At 45.4% G+C, this 24,695-nt stretch overlaps 9 protein-coding genes across 9 annotated transcripts; 4 read left to right on the top strand and 5 right to left on the bottom strand.

Annotated features, from left to right (window-relative positions):
• The first annotated feature begins 163 nt into the window (after positions 1–163).
• BDV37DRAFT_245257 (Gfo/Idh/MocA family protein) lies at positions 164–1,881 on the top strand. The gene is made up of 4 exons (XM_032081639.1): positions 164–356; positions 423–443; positions 527–1,057; positions 1,174–1,881. Exons 1-4 carry the CDS (start codon positions 323–325, stop codon positions 1,740–1,742), a joined length of 1,155 nt encoding a protein of 384 aa, XP_031942562.1. The 5' UTR covers positions 164–322; the 3' UTR covers positions 1,743–1,881.
• Positions 1,861–3,548, bottom strand: adk1 (adenylate kinase ADK1). The gene is made up of 4 exons (XM_032081638.1): positions 2,950–3,548; positions 2,828–2,880; positions 2,603–2,757; positions 1,861–2,524 (listed from the first exon to the last, which is right to left on the bottom strand). The coding sequence occupies exons 1-4, from the start codon at positions 3,107–3,109 to the stop codon at positions 2,116–2,118; spliced, it is 777 nt and encodes a 258-aa protein (XP_031942561.1). The 5' UTR covers positions 3,110–3,548; the 3' UTR covers positions 1,861–2,115.
• On the top strand, positions 3,533–5,216 carry rpn8 (proteasome regulatory particle lid subunit RPN8). Its single transcript, XM_032081637.1, has 3 exons — positions 3,533–3,970; positions 4,048–4,319; positions 4,409–5,216. The coding sequence occupies exons 1-3, from the start codon at positions 3,787–3,789 to the stop codon at positions 5,018–5,020; spliced, it is 1,068 nt and encodes a 355-aa protein (XP_031942560.1). The 5' UTR covers positions 3,533–3,786; the 3' UTR covers positions 5,021–5,216.
• A 363-nt stretch (positions 5,217–5,579) lies between these two features.
• On the bottom strand, positions 5,580–6,546 carry BDV37DRAFT_245247 (uncharacterized protein). Its single transcript, XM_032081636.1, has one exon. The coding sequence runs from the start codon at positions 6,377–6,379 to the stop codon at positions 5,606–5,608; it is 774 nt and encodes a 257-aa protein (XP_031942559.1). The 5' UTR covers positions 6,380–6,546; the 3' UTR covers positions 5,580–5,605.
• Positions 6,547–10,082: 3,536 nt separating this feature from the next.
• On the bottom strand, positions 10,083–11,402 carry BDV37DRAFT_245246 (uncharacterized protein). Its single transcript, XM_032081635.1, has one exon. It carries the CDS (start codon positions 10,642–10,644, stop codon positions 10,324–10,326), a length of 321 nt encoding a protein of 106 aa, XP_031942558.1. The 5' UTR covers positions 10,645–11,402; the 3' UTR covers positions 10,083–10,323.
• Positions 11,403–17,394: 5,992 nt separating this feature from the next.
• On the top strand, positions 17,395–18,738 carry BDV37DRAFT_93319 (MYB DNA-binding domain protein). Its single transcript, XM_032091464.1, has 2 exons — positions 17,395–18,166; positions 18,233–18,738. Exons 1-2 carry the CDS (start codon positions 17,706–17,708, stop codon positions 18,633–18,635), a joined length of 864 nt encoding a protein of 287 aa, XP_031942557.1. The 5' UTR covers positions 17,395–17,705; the 3' UTR covers positions 18,636–18,738.
• Positions 18,739–18,989: 251 nt separating this feature from the next.
• BDV37DRAFT_270744 (tRNA (carboxymethyluridine(34)-5-O)-methyltransferase) lies at positions 18,990–20,164 on the bottom strand (the record flags this gene model as incomplete). Its single annotated transcript, XM_032084609.1, has 3 exons — positions 18,990–19,464; positions 19,852–19,976; positions 20,042–20,164. The coding sequence occupies 3 exons, from the start codon at positions 20,162–20,164 to the stop codon at positions 18,990–18,992; spliced, it is 723 nt and encodes a 240-aa protein (XP_031942556.1).
• An 845-nt stretch (positions 20,165–21,009) lies between these two features.
• Positions 21,010–21,974, top strand: BDV37DRAFT_270743 (tubulin-folding cofactor B; the record flags this gene model as incomplete). The annotated part of the gene is made up of 3 exons (XM_032084608.1): positions 21,010–21,279; positions 21,343–21,562; positions 21,649–21,974. 3 exons carry the CDS (start codon positions 21,010–21,012, stop codon positions 21,972–21,974), a joined length of 816 nt encoding a protein of 271 aa, XP_031942555.1.
• Positions 21,975–22,160: 186 nt separating this feature from the next.
• On the bottom strand, positions 22,161–24,688 carry BDV37DRAFT_93294 (Cupin domain protein). The gene is made up of 5 exons (XM_032091463.1): positions 24,476–24,688; positions 24,236–24,396; positions 22,977–24,173; positions 22,639–22,887; positions 22,161–22,565 (listed from the first exon to the last, which is right to left on the bottom strand). Exons 1-5 carry the CDS (start codon positions 24,538–24,540, stop codon positions 22,348–22,350), a joined length of 1,890 nt encoding a protein of 629 aa, XP_031942554.1. The 5' UTR covers positions 24,541–24,688; the 3' UTR covers positions 22,161–22,347.
• Between the last annotated feature and the right edge of the window lie 7 nt (positions 24,689–24,695).

The following is a 24,695-nucleotide window of genomic DNA, read 5'->3' as shown; positions in this document are numbered from 1 at the left end:
AGTCGAAGTATGTTCTTCTTTCCCATCCACCAATGTATTGTATTGTATTGTACTATACTGTAGTACTACGTATTTGTAGGTTCCACGAGGGGCTGCGGGCAAATGACGTTGGAAATATTGTGGATCCCCAGTCGTTTCTTTACTCCGCTCTTGAACCTCCCCAGTACTACAGTTGCATTGTGTCCCATTATAAATCCACTACACCCTTTTTCTCCAGTGTTCTGATCGACTGCTGAAAACTCTCCCTGTACACCCTTTCAGTATTCCCCTCATCGACTACTTCTCAATACCATACATCCAGCATCATACATCGCCTCACAACATGGCTCCACATAACGTTCGGTGGGGTATCATGGGTAAGAGGAACCTTGGCTCAGCAACAATCGATGATAGCTAACACTACTCTTTAAAAACCTTTATAGCCACCGGCTGGATTGCAAGTGGTGCGTTCTTGGACAGCCTCTTCTATTCCCGCCTCCAATTACAATAAAGGAAACCCCAACTAAAAAGAATATGTGACAAACAGTTTTCGTAAGAGACCTCTTGAGAGATCCTAATGTCCGAGGTGCATCTGATGTCTCCCACACAGTTGTTGCAGTTGCATCATCTTCCTCAAAGTCCCGTGCAGAGGATTTTATCTCGGACACCGGCATTCCTGCTCCCTGCGCTGCCTACGAGTCCTATGGGGACCTTGTGGCCGATCCCAATGTAGACGTCGTATACGTTGCAACGCCTCACTCGCACCACTTTCAAAACGTTATGCTTGCTTTTGAAGCGGGGAAGCATGTTTTATGTGAAAAAGCTTTCACTGTCAATGCGGCCCAGGCAAAGATTCTCTGTGAAATGGCGAAAACGAAGAATCTCTTTTTAATGGAAGCCGTCTGGACTCGGTACTTCCCACTTAGCGTACAGATACGTGGCTTAATTCAGGATGGTACTCTTGGTGAGGTTCTGCGTGTGCTGGCCGATAATAGCTTTGGAGATGACGTGGAGGAAAGATGGGGTACCGAGCATCGGATGGTTAATAAGGACCTGGCTGGCGGAGCGTTGCTTGATTGTAAGTTTCACCGTTTTAATCATATGCATATATTTACACCGTATTTACCTGAATTCAATGTCATTGTCCTTTTTGCGCACATTGGGAGGCGTCGCCAAACTGACACCAGCTTGCAGTGGGTATTTACTCCTTGACCTGGGTCTTCCAGGCTCTGTATCACACTCTTCCCCGCGAGTCGCGCAAGGCACCCTCACGGATCTCATCGCATATGTCTCTTTACCACCATACTGGTGTTGATGAAGCAACATCCATTCTCCTTACCTTCCCCACCAGTACTCCGTCCAACCTTCCTCCCCTAGGTGAATCGCAGGCAGTGGCTATGACACATCTCCGAGTGTCGACCAATGCTGACGACAAACCCGTCCAGCCCTCGGTCCGCATTCAGGGCACCAAAGGTGAGATCCAGATATACGGCCCTGCGTTCCGGCCGGAGCGGTACCGGGTTGTTCCGAAGGGGGAGGGGGAAGTCAAAGAGGTGGAATGTTCATTCCCTGGTGAAGGAAAGGGCATGTACTGGGAGGCGGACGAGGTCGCACGGTGCTTGCGGGATGGTAAGCTTGAAAGTGATAGCATGCCGTGGGAGGAGAGCATCATTATTATGGAGGTCATGGATGAGGTCAGGCGTCAGGGTGGATTAGTTTATCCTGAAAACATTGAATCCACAGTTTACCCGACACCGTTGTAAGAGACGGTCTGTATCGTGTGGAGAGAACAAGCATACCTGGTTCAAAAACGTGTATATATCCTTCCCAACGACTATACATATTAAACGTATTGTTTGGGGGTGAAAGAAAAATAAAGAGGACCGTCTAAAGCAACTTATATTTTAGGTTCCGAGATTAGCTACTATACATCAAATCAAACCCCCGCCGAAAGCCACCCAGGTACAGATCCCTGAAGGATACAAAGTCCCTGTATCGCAAAGGAACCTCCGCAGAAGACCAAGGTGGCAGACCATCCATTGTAAAATTTATACCATATCACATTTTGTTGATTTCTCCGGCAGAGACGTAGAGATCACAAGGACCCCTCGGCAAAAGAAAAAAGAATCATTATTTTTAGTTCTGCCGGAAAACGCCGAGAAGGCTCTTCCACACTTGACCCGGTTCCTGACTAGCATCAATCCCCCGCCAGATACCAGTCTTCTTATAATAATCCACGACAGGGGCGGTTTGAGCATGGTATGTTCCAAGGCGCTTCTTAAGGGTCTCAGCATTGTCATCGGATCGCTGAATAAGAGGCTCGCCGGTAATATCATCCTTCATCTCCTCTTTAGGAGGATTGAACACCTTATGGTAGGAGCGTCCAGAAGCCGGGTGAACTAGGCGTCCAGTGATTCTTGCTACCAGCAAGGCATCATCGATCTGCAGCTCGACGGCATGCTGGAGCTTCTGCTTACGGGCAGCAAGCATGTCATCCAAGCGCTCAGCCTGAGCAACGGTACGAGGGAAGCCATCCAAAATGAAACTGGGCAGACAAGCAGTCAGTATCCGTAGATAGAAAAGTTCAAGAACCGCTTTTTCTTCTTTTCTCTCATATACGAACCCGTTCTTGCACTCAGTGTTGTTGTCCAGCTCGCTTTTGATCATGTTGACCATGATCTCATCACTGACCAGGCCACCCTGATCCATGATCTTCTTGGCCTCTTTGCCCAGTTCAGTCTTCTTGGCTACCTGAGACCGCAACATATCTCCGGTAGCCTACTCAGTGAACATAAGTCACAGAACCTTTCGATAGATACCAGCATTAATCTAGGAGTCGGCTACTTACCAGGTGACACACACAATACTTGTCCTTGAGTGCAGGTGCCTGGGTACCCTTGCCTAGTTCAAGAGCTGGTCAGAATTCCGAAGGCTTTAAACAAGAAATCTGAAATATATATAGGTTCATACCTGCACCGGGAGGTCCCATCAGAACCATGCGCATCTGTTCTGCAACGGACTTGGGTTTAGACCCATCGCTGAGACGGCTCTCCAATTCCTCAACCCGAGCCTCGAGCTTGCTGATGATATCCTTAAGACCGGAAACGGCCTCTTCCGTGATAGGAGCCATTGGGATAGACTGAAGCGGAGAGTGAGAGGGATACTATAGTAGAAGTGCTCTCCGGGAGGCCTAAGTCGAAGTCGGTGTGGGAAATAGTACAGGGATTAAAGATGGGTTGGGGGCAATGACGGGTAAATGGAAAGGTCGGAGACTGTATGCTGGGGTTGAAAAGAGGTCAACCGGAGCGGAGTATCGCAGCCGCTTCTCCGAGGTTTAACGATCCGCCTGCAAGTGCCGTACTCGCGGTGCTTGACCGGAACTATTTCATTCCCAGGGAATCGGTGAGATAAACTGCGTCGGAAAGCTTAGGATTAATATCTAATGATTTATATCTCACCTAAGTATATCTCACCTAAGTCCGTGCTCAAATTGCAATTATTCAATTGCGATCCATCGCAGGTATTGTGAAGACACGTGTTCGTAGGAAGCCTTAGGCAACAAGGCGAAATGTGTGGCTACAAAGATGGTTCATCAGCCTCATTGCTGTGGCTCAAGCAGGGCCCGGAGCTCACTCAGCTTCACCTCCGTCATCATCTACCTTCCTCTAATCATCACCATTCCTTCCTACCTCTCAGGATATCGCTTTCCGAGGCTTCTTTCCTTTTCACCTCTATCACGTATACATCCGACTTTTACCTCATCTCACATCCACTTAATAGCTAGCTCCCGTGTCTTCTGTTTCCGCCATGCCTGCCACCACGGCGGATACCCTTTCCCTCGTCACGCGGACCGTCACTGTTGCCCCGTTAGTGCTCCTCTCAGTTGCAGATCATTATGGTCGCTCGGCCAAGGGAACTCGCAAGCGTGTGGTGGGAGTATTGCTAGGAGAGAACTCGGGTCAAACTGTTCGGGTATCAAACAGCTTTGCGGGTACGTCGCGCTGTTGATTCTTAGTTACTATCCCGGTTCCTGCATTATACCACTCCTGCTAACGCTTTTACTCTCAGTTCCCTTTGAGGAGGATGAAAAGGATCCGTCAGTGTGGTTCTTAGATCATAATTTTGTCGAATCGATGAGAGACATGTTCAAGAAGATTAACGCTCGTGAAAAGCTCATTGGATGGTATCATTCAGGCCCGAAACTACGGGCTTCTGACCTAGAAATTAACGAGCTATTCAAACGATACACTCCCAATCCACTATTGGTGATTGTCGATGTCCAACCAAAGGAGGTCGGCGTGCCGACAGATGCCTACTTTGCCGTGGACGAGATCAAAGATGTGAGTAGCTTTGCACAAAAACAAGAACATGCACTTTTTCTCTTTTGCTTGTGTGTCATCTGCTTACCAGGACGGCTTTCTATTTTCAGGACGGTACCACCACATCCAAGACCTTCGTCCACACCCCATCCATAATCGAAGCAGAAGAAGCGGAGGAGATCGGCGTTGAACACCTTCTCCGAGACATTAGGGACGTCGCTGTCGGTACCCTCTCCACTCGCATAACGTCGCAGCTGCAGTCCTTGCAGGGCCTTCATCTACGCCTGCGGGACATTGGGCAGTATCTCCAGAAAGTCCTCGATCATGAGCTTCCCGTCAATCATGCCATACTGGGCAATCTTCAGGATGTCTTCAACCTCCTTCCCAACTTATCGACCCCACCAGCGACACCACGCCTCAGTGGGTCGGAGCAGCAGTCGGAGAACAGCGAACTGGCACGTGCCATGAGTATAAAGACCAACGATCAATTAATGGCCATCTACCTGAGCAGTTTGATCCGCGCCATCACTGCCTTCCACGACTTGATCGAGAACAAGATTCAGAATCGACAACAGCAAGAAGAAAATGAGCTGAAGAGGGAACAGGAAACCAATGCTGTTAAGGCTGAAAAGGAGGCGAAAAAGGTGAATGGAGCCATGAATGGTGAGCAAAAAGAAGAACTGGATGGATCCAAGGAAAAATACAAGAAGAAGGGCCAATGAAATTACTAGCCGGGCTATTGAGTCAATGTGATACGATTTAGAACTACTTAGTCTCACATCGAAATGTATAGTGCAGTAATACTACTCTGATCATGTGGCTTTGGTAGCCTTTGCCAATGGCCTAATAGGGCGATCGCTTTAATGTCCGACTTGAGGTCCTGGGTCGGTTGTCAATATTCATAACACTTTGTTGAAAGTCGAGTACCGTCACGAACCCCCGTACTTCCATATCAACTGAGACTGAGAGAAGGGGAAGTTATTAACATATAGATGTGCATCTTAGGCTTTCAGTTCGCCAGGGTTTCTGACTCAGTTACTAATATATACCTAGACTGCTGAGCAACAGGCCTGATCCAGGTCCTCTCTGCACGAGATCGACCCCAGATTTATGCCGTCCAGTATTCCATGACGTAGCATAGCGTTCACCGCGGGACATCATCTATATAGGCTATTCGGAGGCTAGGGCTATGTCCCCCTGGTATGTGCACGGCTCTAATGTAGATTCTATAGCGCAGTCACATTGGAGATTATGGCTGAGGAATGGCCACCATGTCTTGACGGTTATGATGCCTGCGATCTAGCTGATCATCCGCCCCAACCAGCACACCAGCCTGCTAGCTCCTGCGCACTGACGACGATTCCACTGTGATCGTTTACAGAGGGCCCATTGAGTGCGGGACAGCGCACCGCCAATACACAAGCAAGGAGATGCTTGCATACCGGATGCGACCACTTCACTGACCGTCGAGTTAGGCTTCCACCGAATGTATAATAATGCACGCCGGCCACAAGGTGAGATTGTGAGAGATCTCCGCTAAACGAATCATCGCCGGTTAGATCTGGTCCTAGGTCGCGGAATGCGGCAAACGTGAATGTTGGGCAGGTGCAATTCCACGCTTGTAGTCGGACTTCGTAGCCTTTTTGGTCTGCATTCGGACGAAGGGATGTCGGCAGAGACTCCCCAGGTGGAGGATTGGGAGCCGTAGACATTGAAATGACGAAGAACAAGTCTTCAAGTGGAGGACGCCCGCCATTCAGTGTTAACTCGCCGGGGCTTAACGGCTCGGAAGCGTCGGGGCCCAGAATGCTATAGTCCTCCTTCACAAAGCGCCTGACTAGGCCTCGGTCCAGAATATCCAGGGCAGGTAGAAATTCATTGGGGAAAAGACAATGGAGCGTCAGCATCAGTTGTTTCATGTCTGATGCGTGGCCTGCTGGGAGGGCGGAGAACGGACGCTGACTTTCAGTGTTGACCTCATTTTCTGAGTTGGCAGTACGTTCCGAAAGCTGCGAGATCAAATTCTCAATGAACCGTGTAGTTGAAGGTAAGGCACTATCCGGCGTATTCAGGGTCTCCATTGGCTTAGATTGAGTGGTTGGGATCTGATAGCGGAGTGCGGAGTGCGGAGCTATTATAATGTCGGTGGACTATTCATTCCAGAGGAATTCCGGTTCAGGTCACTTTTACCCGAAATAATCACATAGTACCATAGTGGGGATTAACTGCTGAGAGGGAGAGAGAGAAAAATAAATGGGAGCGAGTTAATCAATCCAAGATACAAGCCTCGGGAAGATACAGATAGAGATCAGGAAAATATAAATTAGTATATTAAAATGGTCGAGGAAGAAACCACAAGTATATTCCATCAAACCCTAAACAAACACGCCGTGCAGCCTTGTTGTATAGAAACATCGGCCTCTAATCTTTTGTGAACGAACACTTGTTGACCGCTGTAAGGGGCCTTTACCTACTATAGCTGGTGTTGTTGACCTCTTTCCCTGCCTGACACTCTTGTAGTGATGATCTGGGTGTTAGTAACCTTCGTTCTAGGCTCCCAGTACACTATAGATCAAAGGTAGGAGAAGTAGCTACCCGATTATCCATTCGTGATCAATTCCTTCGGACTCGATGCTCATGTCAGGCTCATTATCCAGGTTATATCTCTCTCACAGAGTTCTGACGAAGCTATAACTAATAGTCAGTGCGGGAGGGGAGGATATCCTTCCTTGGGAGGTACCGGCTGAGTAGAAGAAGCGGCTCCTCTATGGTAACTGATGTGGAAGATGAAAGTTGGAAGTCTGGGACATAAAGCTGGGCATAATCGACATGCCACGCACATCTGGCAGACCAGAATCTCTCCCACATCCCGTAGTCAGGCCTTTTTTTTTTAAGACCAACATTTTTGTCATGAATTTATAGCCGCCGATACACCAGTTTGAAGACACATTCGGCATAATCCCTCTTCGGACGCCATCAGCTAGCTTACTTATCTATAACCACTTTGGTTTCCTTGTCCTCGATCAGCACCTACCTATCAGAATAACAATTTTACAGTAGCAGTGTAACGGCCTTGTTACCTACCGCTTCCTTTGTGGAAGATGGCTGGGGTAAAGTTCATAGCGAGTCATAGCTTGAGATGGTGAGGCCACAGGATTTCATCAAAAGTCGAATAATCCTAGAAGGTTATTCTTACTAAGTGGTGTGCCAATAGCCTTACGCTTGTGTTTCTTCGATGAAAAGGAACTCGGGAATTACCACTACTTGGCCATGGAAATCATATGCAGTAGATCATTTCCAATCATCACAGATCCTTTCATTTGGTAGAGGTTGGGAAAGGACCGTGAATTTCTTCCACAACAACATCTAGTCCAGACTATGCTTTATGGCGTGCTCTGCTAGTTGCACTTCTAAAGAGCAAAATGCTTCTTGGTCCCGAGTGTAGGAGGGTAAGTGAGCACATTCAGGAATAATTTATGATGAAAACTTCCCTAACGACTACAGAGTGGCGTACAAAATATTGTGCTTGGCGAGCACAGTTGATGATCCGGGCATTTCTATAGTTTCCCCCGAACGAATTCCGTAAGCTCAGACCCATACTGCTACTTGACTGATGCAGTTTCGTTGTGATAATTCCAGGACCCGGATTCTTTATCCTAGAACCGTACCAAATCTGTTTCATGATCATTTTTTGGCAGTTCTCGGACCAATGAATTCTAGCAAGTCTACCGAAGCAGCAAATTAAGCAAGAAAGATTTGCCCGGGCAATATTTTCCCTTGTAGCAATCTGCAGCCGTGGAGTGGAACATGGAATGGCGGTAGCGAAGGAAACCTGGGTCTTTGGGCCCTACTGGTTTTTGATAGAGTGTATCCCAGGCAGGTGAAGGAGACAATTCAGGGTAAGGAGTGACAGGGCATCAAATTTTACATACGGGGAATTTCGTTTCTTCCTTTCTTCCTTGATTTAGCTGTTGGTTGCCCGTGGATCCAAATCTGTGCCGTTTACTTTTGTACTGTTCTATCATCGTTCATTTGTTGCGTCTTCGGTTAATCCAGTGTTTTAAACGCTGCTTAATAGAGATTGAAAATGACAGGTTCGAATGTCGGGGTACATACCAACGAGGTATACGACAAGTAGCAGATTAGGAATGCAAGAAAAACAGATGTAACTGGATTCATTTGATATCCACGTTAGGGAAATCTTTGTCGAAGTTGCACCTGTGTTAGCCAGTGAGATCACCTTCCGATTTTTATTTATTGAACTCTGCTCCAAGATTATATCCCCATTCTACTAAACTGGGGTGATAGTATCTTACTTTGGGCCCAGAGCTTCTGGGAAAGAAAGACAAAAGATTTTGCAAGCTAGGCATCACTAAGGTCACTGTTGCATACGCCATATTTTCCCTCCCCCTCTCCTTCTTTCCCTTGTGTACCTATGAAGATATTCTGTGTCAAGATCGAAACCACAAAACTTGAATAACGGACTAGCTATAGCAATAGATCAGCTCGTAAACTTTTTGATGGATATCCTAAGATATTCGATACAGAAACCAATGGGTACTCTCAAATCAACAATAGGTCCAAGGCAATAACAATAACTGCCAATCCACCTGACATTCTTAAACTCGCAGAGACTAAATTCTCTTATCGATCAGAAAGAATGGGAGTTACTACCTGACTAACAATGTCCCTTAGATATCATGGCCAAGCTTTCGAGACTCTACTGTACTGGCAATTGCATGTCCAGGGTAGATAAGAAGATTATTAATGTATTCTGCTTTGTTATCGAACAATTCTAGAATCTGACTTTGCAAGAGATCTATCATACTCATGGTGATACACAGACGATTTCAGGATCTATACTCTGGTTTTCTAACACCACTGGTTGAAAGCCTGATTCCAGAACTGAGAGATAAGATGACTGGTTGTTTGCTGGATACCTTCTGAACGCCAAATAGAACACGGTTAATATATCTTCTAATTACTTTGGTTTTTCGAGGAGATTTCGGCAAATACTGAGTATAGATGATTTTACCGGTTGAATAAATCGGCGTCAAAGAGGTAAATGAAGTGGATAATGTATAAGTGCAGACATCTATCTGAAACCGCACATAGTCTGGATCTGGCCCCTCAGCCAAGACTTCTCGTGAACCATCACAGTTTGCTTTCTGACTTCCAGACGAGAAACGAGAGATCCATCCCGGAAGAAGATAATTGCCACTAGTATAACCATGGAAGCACAATGATAATTTACCAGAATAATTCAAGTCAAGCGCTTCCCCACAACATGGGTTTCGCATCAAGTCACCACCTGTAGATCTCTGGATACCCTGCTCTACCCAGTACGTACTCTGACCCCTCAGTAAGATTAATTACGGGAATTCAATCAAGGCATCTCTTGTCCCTTTCCCGCTAGGTTCGATGGTCTGATTTCGCCCAGTCGAGAACTTGATGAGACAAATGACATCCCGTCCCTTATGGCCGAACGAAACGAGATTGGTTGGAAGACCAGTATGTTTCTGAGGAGTTCCTCTGACGCAGAAACTCTCCTGAAACAACTCTTGGCATGTCATGTGCTCATACTCTGGGTCGTTTATGGTTCGCAGTCAATGTTATGTACATACATACCTACATACTATACTGATAGAAAGGGATTGCATCCCATCCACCCTTTCCATTCAACGAGTTAGTCCATGCCACTAGTATTATTGTGTCTCAAGCCAAGTCCATAGACAGCACTACTGAGATCAGGCTATGTCAATAGTTTTGGTTTATTTTACTTTACTCTTTTCTTTTTAAGGGACCCGTACATCTACTCTCTAGCGGCAATAAGGCAGAGAGAAGAAGAAGAAGAAGAAGAAGAAGAAGATGATGATGATCAATAGCCCTTTACCCTAAGGTTAACAGCTCATTAACTGAGAAAGTTAGATTGTCAATTATGGAAGAATCGAGTTGATACTGTTAGGGCAATCGACTCAGTTCCATAAGCATGTAGAAAATGGAAATATATCGCCAATACAGAGAACTATATTAAGGGCACTTGATCGACAGCTCCTATATGAAGTGACAAGGGAAAAGGAAGAAAGAAAAGAGAAGAAAAGAAAAAGAATAAGAACAAGAAAGTACAGGAAGTACAGGAAGTACTCTGAAGCAGTAATAACTCGGAATCAACTTCATGGGCGCCCCGAAATTGTCCCATATCTGGAAGGTGACAGCTGAGTTCCTCTCTCAAAACTCCATCCAGGCCCACACGGAACTCCATCACGCATCCTATGGGCCAACCATATCGTTTAGAAAGTTCAAGATATGGGCCCCAAACCAAAAGCTGGCGTCGCCTTCCCCCCATAATTCCCCTTAGTCTTGCACTTCTTAACACATCTAGGCCCTAGCTAGCGCGCAGATCCACCCTTTGTTGGGCAGCGGCGAATGTCAACCGTTTTCACCATCACAACAAGCGTACCTTTCAGCTTTGCCACCAAATGATGATCCATTGCGTTTCATATTTTCAAAGAACCCATCCTCTTGTCTTATTATCAATTGCCCCCCTCCCGTATCGGTCTCTGTTTTAGTACATACTATAATTTCACTGGCCAGTCCAAAGTTAATCCGTGGAATCGATGAGTTAAAGGATAGGCTAGGGACTCAACAAGTTGATGATTGGGTCGAAGTGCTATGGCTGAGGCATACTCGGTAGAGAACGTTACTGTTTATAGTATCAATGACGATCATCATAAAGAGACCACAACCACATATAGTTAGGGGATGGGTCATTGTGATCGAAATGATTCGGTAGTTGAGAATGGCAAGAACAGAATGTACTTGGTATCTAACATGCCTGTACGGAGTACTGTACGAGGTACCTACGGAGTAGTCCTACCCGAAACTACTTGTTCTTCGTAGGCGAACCAAATCATCCTGACTCCTGAAGGGAAAGAGAAATAAATAAACAATAAATAATGAAAGGAGGAGGAAGTACAAGAAAAAGCGAGAAGAGAGAAATGAAGAAGATGGTACAGTTACTGTTCTCCTCTCTAACTCTCTAACTCTCTATTTGTCACAACAGCATACAAAAGTGTGTAAAAGCGAAGGGGGAAAAAAAAAAAAAAAAAAAGAGAAAGACAAAAAACACAACCGAGAACTTGGCTGTGGGGCTGTCGGACATTTTTTTTGACGATCATTGCGTGCCGGGAATAGCTCAAGTAGCAACATCCCTGTCTGAATCCACCACACTGGAGCCAGTCATGTTTGTTTGTCGGTTCCCCTCAATTCAAAAATCTGAATCGATATTCGCCGCTAAAAAAAAAAAAGAAGAAGTCAATGATGGATCCTTTTGTCTCCTGCCAAGGTAGCCATTTATCTCACCGATGGTTTCTCGATGGTATGATTATGATTACGACATCCCGTCTTGATAAACACCAATGATTTCGCCCGGAGATTTTCACCTTTGTTGTCGAACATGCTGTCCATTGCAGGATTGTAGCGTTCGCCTTTCGTTTATTTTTCCCACAGAGACGGGATGGGTGTCATACGTATGTCTACTTTATATATATCACGTACCCTAATCTCGGCTTGAACGCGAGGGGGTTAGCCCACTTAATGATGGATACCGCAGGGCTAAAAGGAATGAATGGTCCGAGGTGCTTATAGAATAGAACCGTCTGACCTAGAGGTCGCTTATTTCGTGCATGTGACTATTGTCCTCTCTACTTAATTTTTTTCCTTGAGTACTTGCGCGATTCGGGTCCCCATCTGTTTGATGACATTATAATCGTACGGAAGTCATGTGTGATTGACTCCGGCTACCCATTGATAATGGTATTGTTGTAAATTGGGCTTTGGGCTAAGTCAGCAGTTCGATAATCGAAACCCGATCAAGTCCGCACGGGAAGAAAGTGGGTGGCAGGAACACATGTTCTAGACCCGCGGCAGGTCATTGCAGTAGAATACCCACACCACCATACCGAATGTATACACATTTGACTGGTACATACCAGTCCGTGCCATGAGGCTACAGGTGAGATAAAATTGGCGGTGGATTCGAATACTGAACGGGTCGGTTCTCACAGGGCTAGGCAAGTTACGGCTATAAGGCAACTATACATGAAGAATGGGAGTGTTCTAGCCAGGCACGTTGTGATAATATGCCACTCTGGAAGTATTTGCCTGTAACTTGATCGTATGATGTTTGGATTTTGGACAGGACAACTCTTCTCTGGGAAGGGTTGTTTAATCTCAGTGGCGGTGACTTACCGCCTTCTCCGTAGATTTCTCAGACTGCATGAATCTGCGTCACCCGAAGACGTTTAGCGGCTACAGTTGTCGTCCTCGCAAACTAGGTTTTGAGACCTGGAACGAACTTCTGCAGGCTTCTAATGTTGGAATTAGGTTCCATGGCAAGCTACACTGGTCCCTATCTGTTGGCATAGCTATTCAGTCTGGATTGAATGATGTAGTTTCCGAGAGTAAATTGGCCGGAATCGTAGTCCAAGCTTTGTTTAAGCAATGTATGAAGTGAAAGCAAGACATATCACCAGTATGGTGTAACAAGCAGAGAGATGAAGTGGAAGTGGGTGGGGCAAGGATAAAATAGAAATCAGAAACAAGTCCCCAATGGTATTGTAAAAAGGGAGATGACCAGTGGACATTGATGGGTAACTTGGCAACATCGATTCAAGCTTTCACTCGTCGACAAGCCAGCGCGTTTGCCATGTCATTTGAGTAATCGAGCAAAGGACATAAACTGGCGTTATTCAATCCACAATCTAAGGGCAAGGAGACATCTCATTGGGTGTCAAGACGGATGGTTTTTTTACCAGGTCCCGTTTTCCATTTTCCTTTTTTGCGGTGCAAGGCCGTCCACCGCCTCGTCAGAACGAAATTTGTACTCGAAAAAGCCACCGTTTCGGCCCCACTAGTCCCTAGGTAATCAATCTTGCAGGGCTTGCAGCTGCTTACGGGAAACCCCTTGTTCCCGCGGCCCCGTCGTTCGAAGTCAACCCGTGATTCAGGTACTCCGCACATTACTACCATGATCTTATTATCTACTGTAAGTTACCATGGTACCCATCTTTAATCCTTGTTATAAATCTAAGGACAATGCAGATGAGGGGGAATGAGAAAGGAAGATGACAAGTCTTGCGAACGCCATGCAATGGGGAAATCAATCGAAGAATGAGGGTCACCAAGCTGGCACTTATAGACTGAGAAGAGACGGGCTCCTCTTACGTCTACATGGCAATACCAAGAAACTGCACCAAATTCACGAGTTAAAGCGATACGGCCTGCATGTATGGAAAGAAAAATGTCCAAGTGGTGCACATACGGATCCTAGCCATGTAAAGAACCAAAGAACGAACGACGCGTCTTTGACGATAACGTAAATTAGTGAGTTTGGATCCATAAACTATGTACCATATTGCGGTTCCAGGCCGAGAGATCAACAGACCCAATCTAACAGGAAATTATCGAGACCTGGAGATCGGGAGGCCCTAAGTTGCCCGAGTGGGTTGAATAAGATGATAGTATTTGGAAACCCGCGTCTCCCCCTGATTTTTCAGAAAGAGTAGGAGGTAGCTGCTCTCAAGCGATTAAGGCTCACAGCACATGAAAAGAGTCATTGCGCTCAAACGAATAACCCGGTTTTGAGACAATCATAACTACCTTGATTGGCTCAAGGATACACTGAAACTGGAGCTGTGTATGACAAGGCGGCGGGCCTCAAGCCATGGGGCGTACATTACAGTAATGGATAGTGCTGCATCCTCTGCTGACGGACTTTGTTATGTCGGAGAAAAAGTATTGAGACACTGCAAGCTCTCCTATGGCTGCATCCTGTCGAGATGTCATATGTAATCCTTGTCTATGCACACTAAGCGGTAACAATATGCAACCTGCATCAGCATCCACAGCCTGGTTCACTTTGAATGGCTGACAGCAATAAAACTAAGACAGAGTGTGTACCATGTCAACAAACCCAGGTGCGTGTCATCTCACCTCATCTAGACTCAGAACCAGGAACGGCCGCCGCCATTCGAAAGAAATTGAAGCGCAGGGAGAGGGGGGAAGAACGAAAGATTCACTTAACTATGAGAACAGAAAACCCACATCAAGAGTAGAGATGATCCACCCGCAACCACGGAAAAGAGACAGACCGGTTCGTCGAGGACCGGGTGAAGGCACGAGGATAACTACAAAGGCTTGTAGATTCATCGGTTCCCTTCAGGTTTGATCTCGTAACGAGTTTCATGGAGACCGATGGAATTCCATATGAAATGACCGCCTAGATAAGCTTGAAAGGGCGACGTTTGTCAACGGAGTATGGTTAAAGAATGATGCCCATCACGTGTTAAGATGGATAACCATCCCAGAATATCATGAATAATATTTTGCTGGCAAGCTAGAAAGTTATAGAGCTAATAGTAGACATCCTCCAGACATGCCGTTTTCAGGGAAACGTTGATTGCCCTGATAAGGTCGGTCACGTCAGGAATGAGGTGCAGAAAGTTGGACGAGGCGAACGGCTGCTAGCAGGACCCCGGATCCTAGTAGTGTCTGACTAGTGACATTGCCTTTGGCTGATACTTACTTTTTCGGGTTGGAGTTCGTTCGCCGTTGACAGATCCATCACCATGGTCCGGCACTAATTGGACAGACAGTCCACAGCCGTTGGGACTCGGAAATCTAAATTGATTGTAAATGAACCAACCAAAACAGGGAAATCGGGAGAAGAACCTGAAGCGGAGGCTTAATTAAATTGAGATGCAAAACCCAAAGAGTACCAAAAATAAGGACTATTATTTTATTTATTTTTTTACCTATTTCCCCTCTTTTCTCTTCTTTCTCCTTTCCTTTTCCTTTTCCTTTTTTTTTGACCTCAAGCAGAAGTGAGTTATGATACTTTTCTAGTTTAACAATTTTCCAAAATTCCCCGGGGAATACTTACTTTCTATGTACTATACATGTAAAAAAACTATATATATCGCCGGATGATGGATTTGTATGGTGGTGTTTCCAGTATAAGCAAACGAAACAGTTAAAGTCCTTGTTAGAGATGCTTTTAGGATTTGACACCATCGTTGTTACGCGACCCATAGATGCTCGTGTTTTTGTTTTGGTTGGAGCTTCCAAAACCATTCATACTTGGTTCAGGATGATGCTGGTCTCCACAGGGAGGAACCATGTTCTCCGTAACTACGGAGTACTCTGTCGGGAGTTTTTATTATTTTCATTTTGTTACCTTCCAGCCAGCCCCCCACCACCGAGTTAGGTAGATGCTCTCTCTTTCTCTCTCTCTCTCTCTCTCTCTCTCTCTCTCTGTGTGTGTGTGTGTGTGTTCTATATATTTCTTATTAGATATAGTTTTTTTTTTCCCACCGTTTCGGACCTTTTTTTCTGTCCTTATCCCATCTTACTCTCCCCACTTTTTACCTTCCCTTCGAATTGCCCTAACTTTCGGGTCGTACACCGGGGTTCCCGGCTGTGCAAGTGGCTCAGGCCTTAATATCCTTTCCCACCTCCCCCTCTATTGCATATGGAGTAGTTCACTGTACCTTTAAACTTCTTGCTTGCTGCCCTTCTCTCGTAACGAATGTCCTGCTCGGATTATCCTCGGTCATCTGAGAAGGTCAATGACAGACTATAACCCCGTTAATCAAAGTGCCTGCCCACTATGAACTCCAAGCTAAAGGAGACAATCGGGATTGCGATGATCTAATGTAGATGTACACATTTGCGCTTACATACAAATTCACACACACCTATTGGAGGATACTTACAACTTACACATAAGATACATTGTGCAGAAGGTTTGAAGCTCGAGCTTCTACCAAACTCCTCTTTAATTACAAGACGTTTGCCCATACGGCCGGGCTCTTGTTTCGCCAGCACATCCGCCTACCGAGTCATCGTCAGAACCCAAACTGGGCTCGAACGTTCGAGGAGAGTTTGACCGCCAGTGAATTCTTCCATTCAAGTATAGTTTGGGACCCGGGGAGTGGAGCCCTCGAGTAAGTGATAATCGTCGTCGTTAATATTAATATTATTGATTGATTTATTATTTTGCTTTTTCTAATTTCTTTCCCTTTTACGTAGAAGACACAAAACAAAAAAAAAAAAAAAAAAAAAAAAAAAAAAAAAAAAAAAAAAAAAAAAAAAAAAAAAAAAAAAAAAAAAAAAAAAAAAAAAAAAAAAAACCAAAGCCTCTTTTTCATTAATTTCATCAGTGTTGTGTATATAGAAAGTAACAATTAGTCATGACTCTAGGCTCTTCTTTACCTCTCGCTGTGCCCTAGAAGGCTCGTAGTAGTTTCACTACCTTCGTAAATATCGAACTGGAAGAGTGTCAAAAGAGCACAATGGATTAGGTAGATAGGCATTAAGCTGCAACCCGGGACGGAACAGTCATAATTAAAATCACCTTGAATCGTGGTACTTCGTAATAATAGTAAAATTAAAATACTATTAATATTAACGGCTTCTCGAACCCACTGGTCCGTCAAAGTCGCCTCTGGTTAGCTTCCCCCATGCCCTACTTACCTATCAGGTACTTTACCTACCTTGACCTGGGCCTTACCTTTTAGGAGTACCTGTGTAGGATTATTACTGTTGAGCTTCTTATTTGCTATTCGGCGATGCTAGATCACCTGTCAATGCAGGCGATCTGTTTTTGCATCTCAAGCTGTTTCATCTCTTATCGGCTTTCCTTTTCCCTTTCCCATACCCTACTTTTTTTCTTTTGCTTTTCTTCCTTCTCCCATCGTCTCGACATCTTTGTTGACTATTCCTAGTTCTAGTCACTTTTCATCCTTGTCGCTGACATATGTCTGGACCCAATATCAAACCGAACCTTCTCTCCTAGTTTACTGGATATCATCTTTCTCTTATTGCTGGTGCTTTGATATTTCATTATCTCGTTGGGTGTATCGACTTTCTAACTACCATTGAGAGTCTTTATTCGTCATACCCGTCCTTCAGCTATACCATTTTTCCTTTCTCGCTTTCTCGCTTTTTTTTTTTTTATCTCTTTGTTTGTCCTCCTGGAGCTGGGGGCCCTCTAAGGAACTGACAGTTGAATCTATAAGACGCCCTGCACTCCGGTAGTGCCATCTACTTTCCCAGCTACTGTGTTGGGACACGGTTCACTTGATTGGCACCTTTAGAAGTCGGACGGGAAGCGGTTAATTGGAAAAGGTGCTGCTTTTTCACCGTTGATATTGAGAGTCAAATATCACTTGTGATTTACACCCCAACTATTGTTTCAGTTTTGTTTAGGAGGATTCTAGTCGCAAGTGATCGTTTGAACACGGCACTTAAAGCGGCAGTGCACCTGGTTGCCGGATGCTCTTATCCGCCTAGGCTTCCCATATACTCGAAAGGAACGAAAAAGCTTTCTCATTGCGAATCGCGCATATGATTGCGTTACAAAACCAAGCTATCCTGCCTCCCGCCAAAGTGGATATCTCACTGCTGTTGAAGCCCCAAGATGAGGAAGCCGCCACACCGGTGACCACTACGTCCACCTTTCCACCAAACCCAATCCCTCCGGCTCCAATGGCTCCGGCAATGCCTGTTGTTGCCTCGGCATCGGTGCCTTCTATACCTCTCACAAAAGGCCCCTCATCGCTTCCTGCTAAGCGTCTTCAACCCGCTCATACAGCAGAATCCCCGGCGAAAAAGCAGTCAAAGTGGTCTCCTGAAGAGGACGCTTTGATCATCGAGTTACGTGGGAGTGGCATGAAGTGGGAGGACATTAGCAAACGACTTCCTGGACGAAGTGCTATTAGTTGCCGCCTTCATTATCAGAACTATCTAGAGCGCCGAAGTGAGTGGGATGAAGACAAGAAGAATAAACTCGCAAGATTATACGAAAGGCAAGTTGTACAGAGTCAATGATTGAAAGGTGGTAACATGGAGTTTGTTGCTAACTTTTATTGCAGATTCAAAGCAGAGATGTGGTCCAAAGTAGCGGAAGAGATGGCAATCCCGTGGCGAGCTGCAGAAGCTATGCACTGGCAGCTAGGAGAGCAAGAAATGGCGCGCCGAGCTGGCGTAGTACCCTTTTCGTTATCAAGTTCAGCTATAGACCCGCCAACACCTCGGGCACGAAGAACTAGCACATCTTTATCTCGACCAAGAAAAGGATCGACATCACGCACAATTCCCCCACCACAGCTGCCCTCCGTCGAAGAGTTGACTGCAGGAGTTCCAGCATTTGCTCCGCCTCCACCATTTCCTCCCCCAAGGGAGGCATACCGAATAGGACGACCATTGGATCTGAGCGGCACCCACAGTAGCCATATGGGCCCCAATCTTGGCATTCCTCCTCGTACCCTTCCTTAGGGTCAAGAATCTCAAGCCTGTGCCTCTTTATCGCCTCATATTTATGCTTATTATTTTCTTTTCTTTTCTTTTCTTTTGGTTCCGTGTTCCTTGCTGCATTCCAATTCTGTTGCGCGTTATAATGACTTGCATAGCGTTGGCTGAATATCTATCTTCGTCCATGGGAAGTATTCCCTCGATTGGCTCGGTTGATATGCACCTTTTCTTCAAAAATTCAAGAAAGTCCCGGGTTTGATGACAGTTTCTGCCTGTTTTATCTCTCTTTTGTTATAAATAGATGCCATGAAAGATCTCCGGAGCTGGATCTCGGAGCACGCGTTATTCCCATGTGTTACGGTGTTTTTCTCACTAGTCTCATCGTGTTGCGATTGCCCACCAATTGTCTTTTTCATAGCCAGATTCCAAAACACGGCCACCCGCATTGATTATGTCACGTTCTAACTCATTGGCCTCATAAAGATGGTAATATCGATGGAAAACTTTTGGTTGATCAGTTAGACCGTCCTTGGGGGAGTTGTTTGCCATAACCCATGGAACCATAACGTCCTGCTGGTCACCTTTATCCCAACCCCTGCGGCTGGTCTTCTGTTCGAGTGCCCATACATATAGCAGGACTTTCCCTCCAGGAGCCTCTGTCGTAGGAGGCTTCAATGTGCGCAGAATCTCACGGATAGCCTGGATTCTTCGATCCGGTGTTGACAGGTGGTGTATCACAGCTATCGATATTGCAAAGTCGAAAAATGAATCTGGGTGTGGCAGGTTTAAGATATCCGCCACAATGGCCGAGTGTGGTTGGTGATTTACGGCAATTCGGGCAAGATTCTCGGATCTGGCATCATTTAGTCAATCACAGGATATATGAAATGGTTTATTCAAGAGACCATGAATGAAAGCGAGACAATGGTAATTTTCCAAATTAAAATGAAAAAGCAAAATAGAGCCAAAAAAAAAAAAAAAAAAAAAAAAAAAAAAAAAAAAAAAATAAAAAAAAAAAAAAAAAAAAAAAAAAAAAAAAAAAAAAAAAAAAAAAAAAAAAAAAAAAAAAAAAAAAAAAAAAAAAAAAAAAAAAAAATAGAATAAAAATCAAAAATAATGATTTAAGAACAAATTGATGGAAAAATTGATAAGAACAAATGCGAAATAAGATAAGTATACATAGAAAATAAAGAAAAAGAAATAAAGAAACCATGCACAGATCATGAATGAAAGTACTTACCGGTCTGAAGCAATAATAAAGACATTCTGGTTTACAGGTAAACATTTTCCGTTACCACATCCCACATCTAGTCCGATAGCTCCGGGTGTTAACTCTGTAAGGAACCGTTTCACGATTGGCCACGCCTGATAGATACGTCAACTCGCATGCCCTGGGCAGTAGAATGCCAAAAAATATGGTATATATATACCTTGTAGCGAGTGGAGGAAAAATGACCTGCGATTTGTTGGTATACCTCATGCACATGCTTTTCTTCGTATGCCTCCTCTTGCAGCTTTTCAGTCACCAAAGACTGCTGATCTGATGATGCCATTTCCGCTGTATTACCTTGTGATCTTACACTTGGTCTCTTTTTCATAGAGCTATGGCGTTCGGTACAGCGTAATCGTCAAAAGGTCTGGAGTGCGAGAGGGAAAGAAGGAGGAATCTAACAGCATCAATCAGAATTGAAATCACTATCAAGAAACATGGTACAATACCATACACACCGTAATTAGATAGTTTCGAGCGCATGTCGTGAAATCAGTGCAAAGATTAAGGTTAACGGGTACTCGCCATTCTTATGTAGCTCGGAGAATATTTAAATCAGCAGATCATACTTCTTATACTACTTAAATAGTATTTATTTTTCTTCACTCTTTTCGTTTTATGTCCTTATTAGTCTATCCAGGCCCAACATACTATTCCGTATTCCATCCAATATTAGCTCCATCTGCATACAACCGGATGATTACCTGACTAAGGAATGCGGCCGTATCTTACGTCAACCAATACACATCAATGACATGGATTAAGTAACCTAGGTTTGAGTCCGCATACTACCTCAGATACTTCCTACAACTATGAAACCTACGTTAAAGTAATGATTAGTATTTACCTATGTAAAAAGGAAAAAAATGACCACGAGCAATGTGTACACGGTTGGTTACTTGGTGGTTAGCTTACTAGCAGGAGGATTGCCTAATAAAACCACGTGCCTCTGGACCCTGGGGTCTTATCGGTAGGTACGTACCGTGTACGGAGTACTTCGTACATCCCACTTCGCACATGAAACGTTATCTGACGACTAGACTCTCCTACGCCAAAAAAGTAAAGCAACTCATTTGCACATTTAGATCCACTGTTTCTCGACTGAAGGCACACACTCTCCAAGCGACTATGGCATTCCAGCCCACTCCATCGGATGTTTCTGTCCTCATTACCACGCCTACAACAAGTGCCAATTCTGAGCCGCACTTCGTCACGGAGCGTCGAATCACCCCAACATGGACCGTTATGCAATTGAAGTCAAAGTTGGAAACGATGACAGGGATTCCTCCTAGTAGTCAACGCTTAAAATTGAAGACTCCAGGATGTCCTGACCAATGGGTTGACGGCGATGAGAACCTTATCGGTAATTGGGGGGTGAGAAAGGGCTGTGAAATTGAGGTACGATGTTCGAGATAGTTTGAGACTTATATGAGATTTTGCTAAAGTTAAACATCGAACCAGGTTCATGATTCACGCCCTTCTTCAGCACGGCCAAACTTTCATGATTTATCATCTGTTGAAAAATACGTTCTTCCTGCAGCTACCTACGAGTCCCTACCAAATTCGGTATTGGCGTGGAAAAGGCACCAACAACTTGGTCGGTTTGACCCAAATGTACTATCACCGTATGAATCGGCACGCAAGCAAGCAGAAAAAGACGCCGAGGATATTGGGAGTCGAGGTAAGAAGCATAAACGGGAAACCAGTCGAGAGAGAAAGAAAATGAAAAGTTCAAAAATTTAACTACCAGAATGCCGCTTTCTATAGGTATCGCGGTTTCCAGACGTGCGATTATTCTCCCGTCCTCTCCGCCACATATCCGACGAGGAATTATTCGCTTTGTTGGACCGGTGCCATCCATTCCCTATCCCGGGGTAGAAACCAGAGATGCTGATTCTAGTGCGCTGCCTATCTGGGTAGGAATCGAACTTGATGAGCCATCTGGTAAGAACGATGGTAGCGTGGGTGGAAAGCGCTATTTTACTTGCCCTAACAAGACTGGTATTTTTGTGAAACCCGAAAAGGTTGAGGTAGGAGAATTTCCGCCTTTGGGCCTAGATGAGCTAGAGGACGAGACAATGGAGGAGATATAATCTGGGTCATTATGACAATTGAGACGAGGCTTTTTGGGTTAGACCATATACATTTAATATCATTGAAAACGCGCCGGTGAAACACACGAACAGAGTTCGTGTTCACACATGTTGCTATCAGGAACTGAGAGACAACAGAAAGAACAAAGTGAGGAATACAAGAAACACCGACAGCCCAGTATTCATTCAAGAAGATCGCTAAGCCCAACAAGGTCCACGCCTATGACAGACACAAAAATGGGAAACAGATGGAAATAAAACGTCAATGCTACATTCACATGAAGTTGGGAGAAATTAAAGAAGATAGGCAAGTGGCGTTGGTATCGTAAGGATAGTACCCATAAAGGCCTTAGAGCCTGTTCAAAGACAGTCACTATGATGCTTTAGAGCCACCTGCCTTCTGCTTCCCCTTGGGTCTACCTTTCCCGACACCAAGAGGACGTTCAAATTGAGGGGTTGGTTCTTCTTCCATAGTATCATTCTTGGAGGCAGACCCAGGAGCAGAATTGTTACCCTCCACAGGAACACAACCTTGCGTGAAGAACAGCCGGGCGTCCTTCCCATGTGTGTTTGCGAAGCTGTAATAATTGCCTGAAGTAAAGCACAGATGGTCAGACATCTCTTGAAAAGGTAGACTGGGGGGATTTTGCCAGGCTCAACGTACCTCTTGGCACTTGGAATACACAGCCTTTTCCAGCGCTAAATTGTACACCGGATATGTCTACTTGTACTCGGCCGTGGCATACGTAGAAGACCATATGCATCTTCTTTGAATTTTTTGGCTTCTTTACTCCACCGCTTGGCAATTCAACGATCCCGGAACCTAAGAAAGGAGAGCTAAGTAGTTTGGCAAACCGAAAAGTTGAACCTTTGACATCCCTCGTTTCAATACCGGAAGGCGCATATGCAATGTCTACATATCAGAGATCAGCACAATAAGCGACTATACGGAGACTTGAAAAGAAAACAAAACTAAAGGAAAAAAATGTAGACTCCACTCACCGAGGACCTCTTCCTCGTCTATCCCAGCCTGGGCGTCGGGATCCCACTTCCTAATGTAACCGTGCAAAATCCCTTCCTTCTCCCAAGGGTCAATATAATCTTCGTCATCTTCCGAGTTATTGTCATCCTTAGGTTTCCCAGACTTTGACTTTTTCGAAGGTCTGCCCTTCTTTGGTTTCCGTCTTTCCGGTTCGAGTTCTTCCGTACGTATAATCTCCTTAATGGTAGAGAGAGGGTAGCGTTCTCCCTCGGCAGCCTCGCCATCACCATAGACACATCGTTCGTTTTTCCAATACGCAAGAGGTCTGACAGACACTCGCCCTGACCGAGTGTGTGTAGTGCTGCTATCCGTTGGGGTCTCCCGTTTGAGAATATATAAGCTTCGCCCCTTTAAAGGCCCCGTGCGGTTGACGTGATCCTCAACAACCCTATCCAAATCGGGATGGCCTGACGTTTTTGGTTCTCTAGTCTCTTTGTCGGAGGCCTTAAACTTCTTTGACAGCCTCGGTTCCTCTGTATCGTGGCTGATGCTGCGCTGATTCTTCGCGGGCCTTCCGGGGCGTTTACGTTTCTGAGAGGATCCATGCTCCTGTGGCTCATCCAGCTCCACGGGGAGTTGAGTCCGACTTGATCCACTTCGGGCTCTCTTCTTGGGTTGATGACCGATCTTTATCTGGCCTTTTTTCTGAAGACCGACGGCCAATATTGATGGAGACGGTGTTGCGGTGCTATTTTCATCTGGCTCCTCCGCTTCATCTAGCATCGTATCATTGCCAGCATCGAAGCTGTCAGCGAAGTCATCCCGTATATGCTCGAAACTGTTTGCATTTTCATCCGCGTTGGATTGGCTGTTCGCATCGCTGTCCGAAAATGAAGCTGCTACTTCCTGTGTCTTCTTGTTTGCCTTAATGCGGGCGCTGCTCAAATGATTCAGGGGAGGCGCATTTATAGAACGGTGAGTCAGAGGAGAAACATCTTGTCGCAACTCCCCTTTCGTATGACCCAATCCTTTACCATCGGAAGGACTAGAGGAGAGGGGTTCCCGTTGTGGGCTTTGGGATGATCGTAAACCGGGGGTTCTCCGAGGGGACCCAGTCAAGCCAGTCTTCATAGGAGAACGTGCAACAGGTGGTGGGAAATAAGAGTTTCGCCCACCATTCATACCACTAAGGAAATCAGCAGGACCAGGTGCGTTCCCTAGTCACCCGCGTTTAGAAATTAATATCATAACCCCTACATTAAAGACCGATTGTACGTACCCTCGTCCATAGACATGCCATCGGAGCCTACCGAAGATTCATTCCCATCGCTAAAGCCATTTTCTCTTACGGGAGATTTCTCTGGCGATGACCACATCCCATCAATGTCCTCCATTCCATGTTCATCGCGCTTGCCCTCCTTCACTGTAATCCCTGTACGACTGTATCCATTGTCTTCGTTAGTCCTCTTTACAGCAGTAAGAGAACATCGAAGTGGGATGTTCAGCGGAGAATGCTCACCGTCCAAGTTTACCGACATTGGAATAATCATAATCGCGAGCTTTCGCGGACCCCCGAGGAGCCATCCTTGTGGAGTTCCGGAAGTGAAATGCGGGAAGGTAGCTAGCTGTATGGGAAAAGTTACGAGTAGGACACACGCGCACACACGCGCACACTGTATCCTAAACTGCTTTAGCTGAAAACACCTTTGTATCACGCACTCTTTTAATGAAAAAAAAAA

Source organism: Aspergillus pseudonomiae (assembly GCF_009193645.1).
Source record: "Aspergillus pseudonomiae strain CBS 119388 unplaced genomic scaffold BDV37scaffold_24, whole genome shotgun sequence".
NCBI lineage: Eukaryota > Fungi > Ascomycota > Eurotiomycetes > Eurotiales > Aspergillaceae > Aspergillus > Aspergillus pseudonomiae.
Note: the sequence above shows the minus strand (reverse complement) of the source record. Positions and strands in the feature narration are given on the sequence as shown.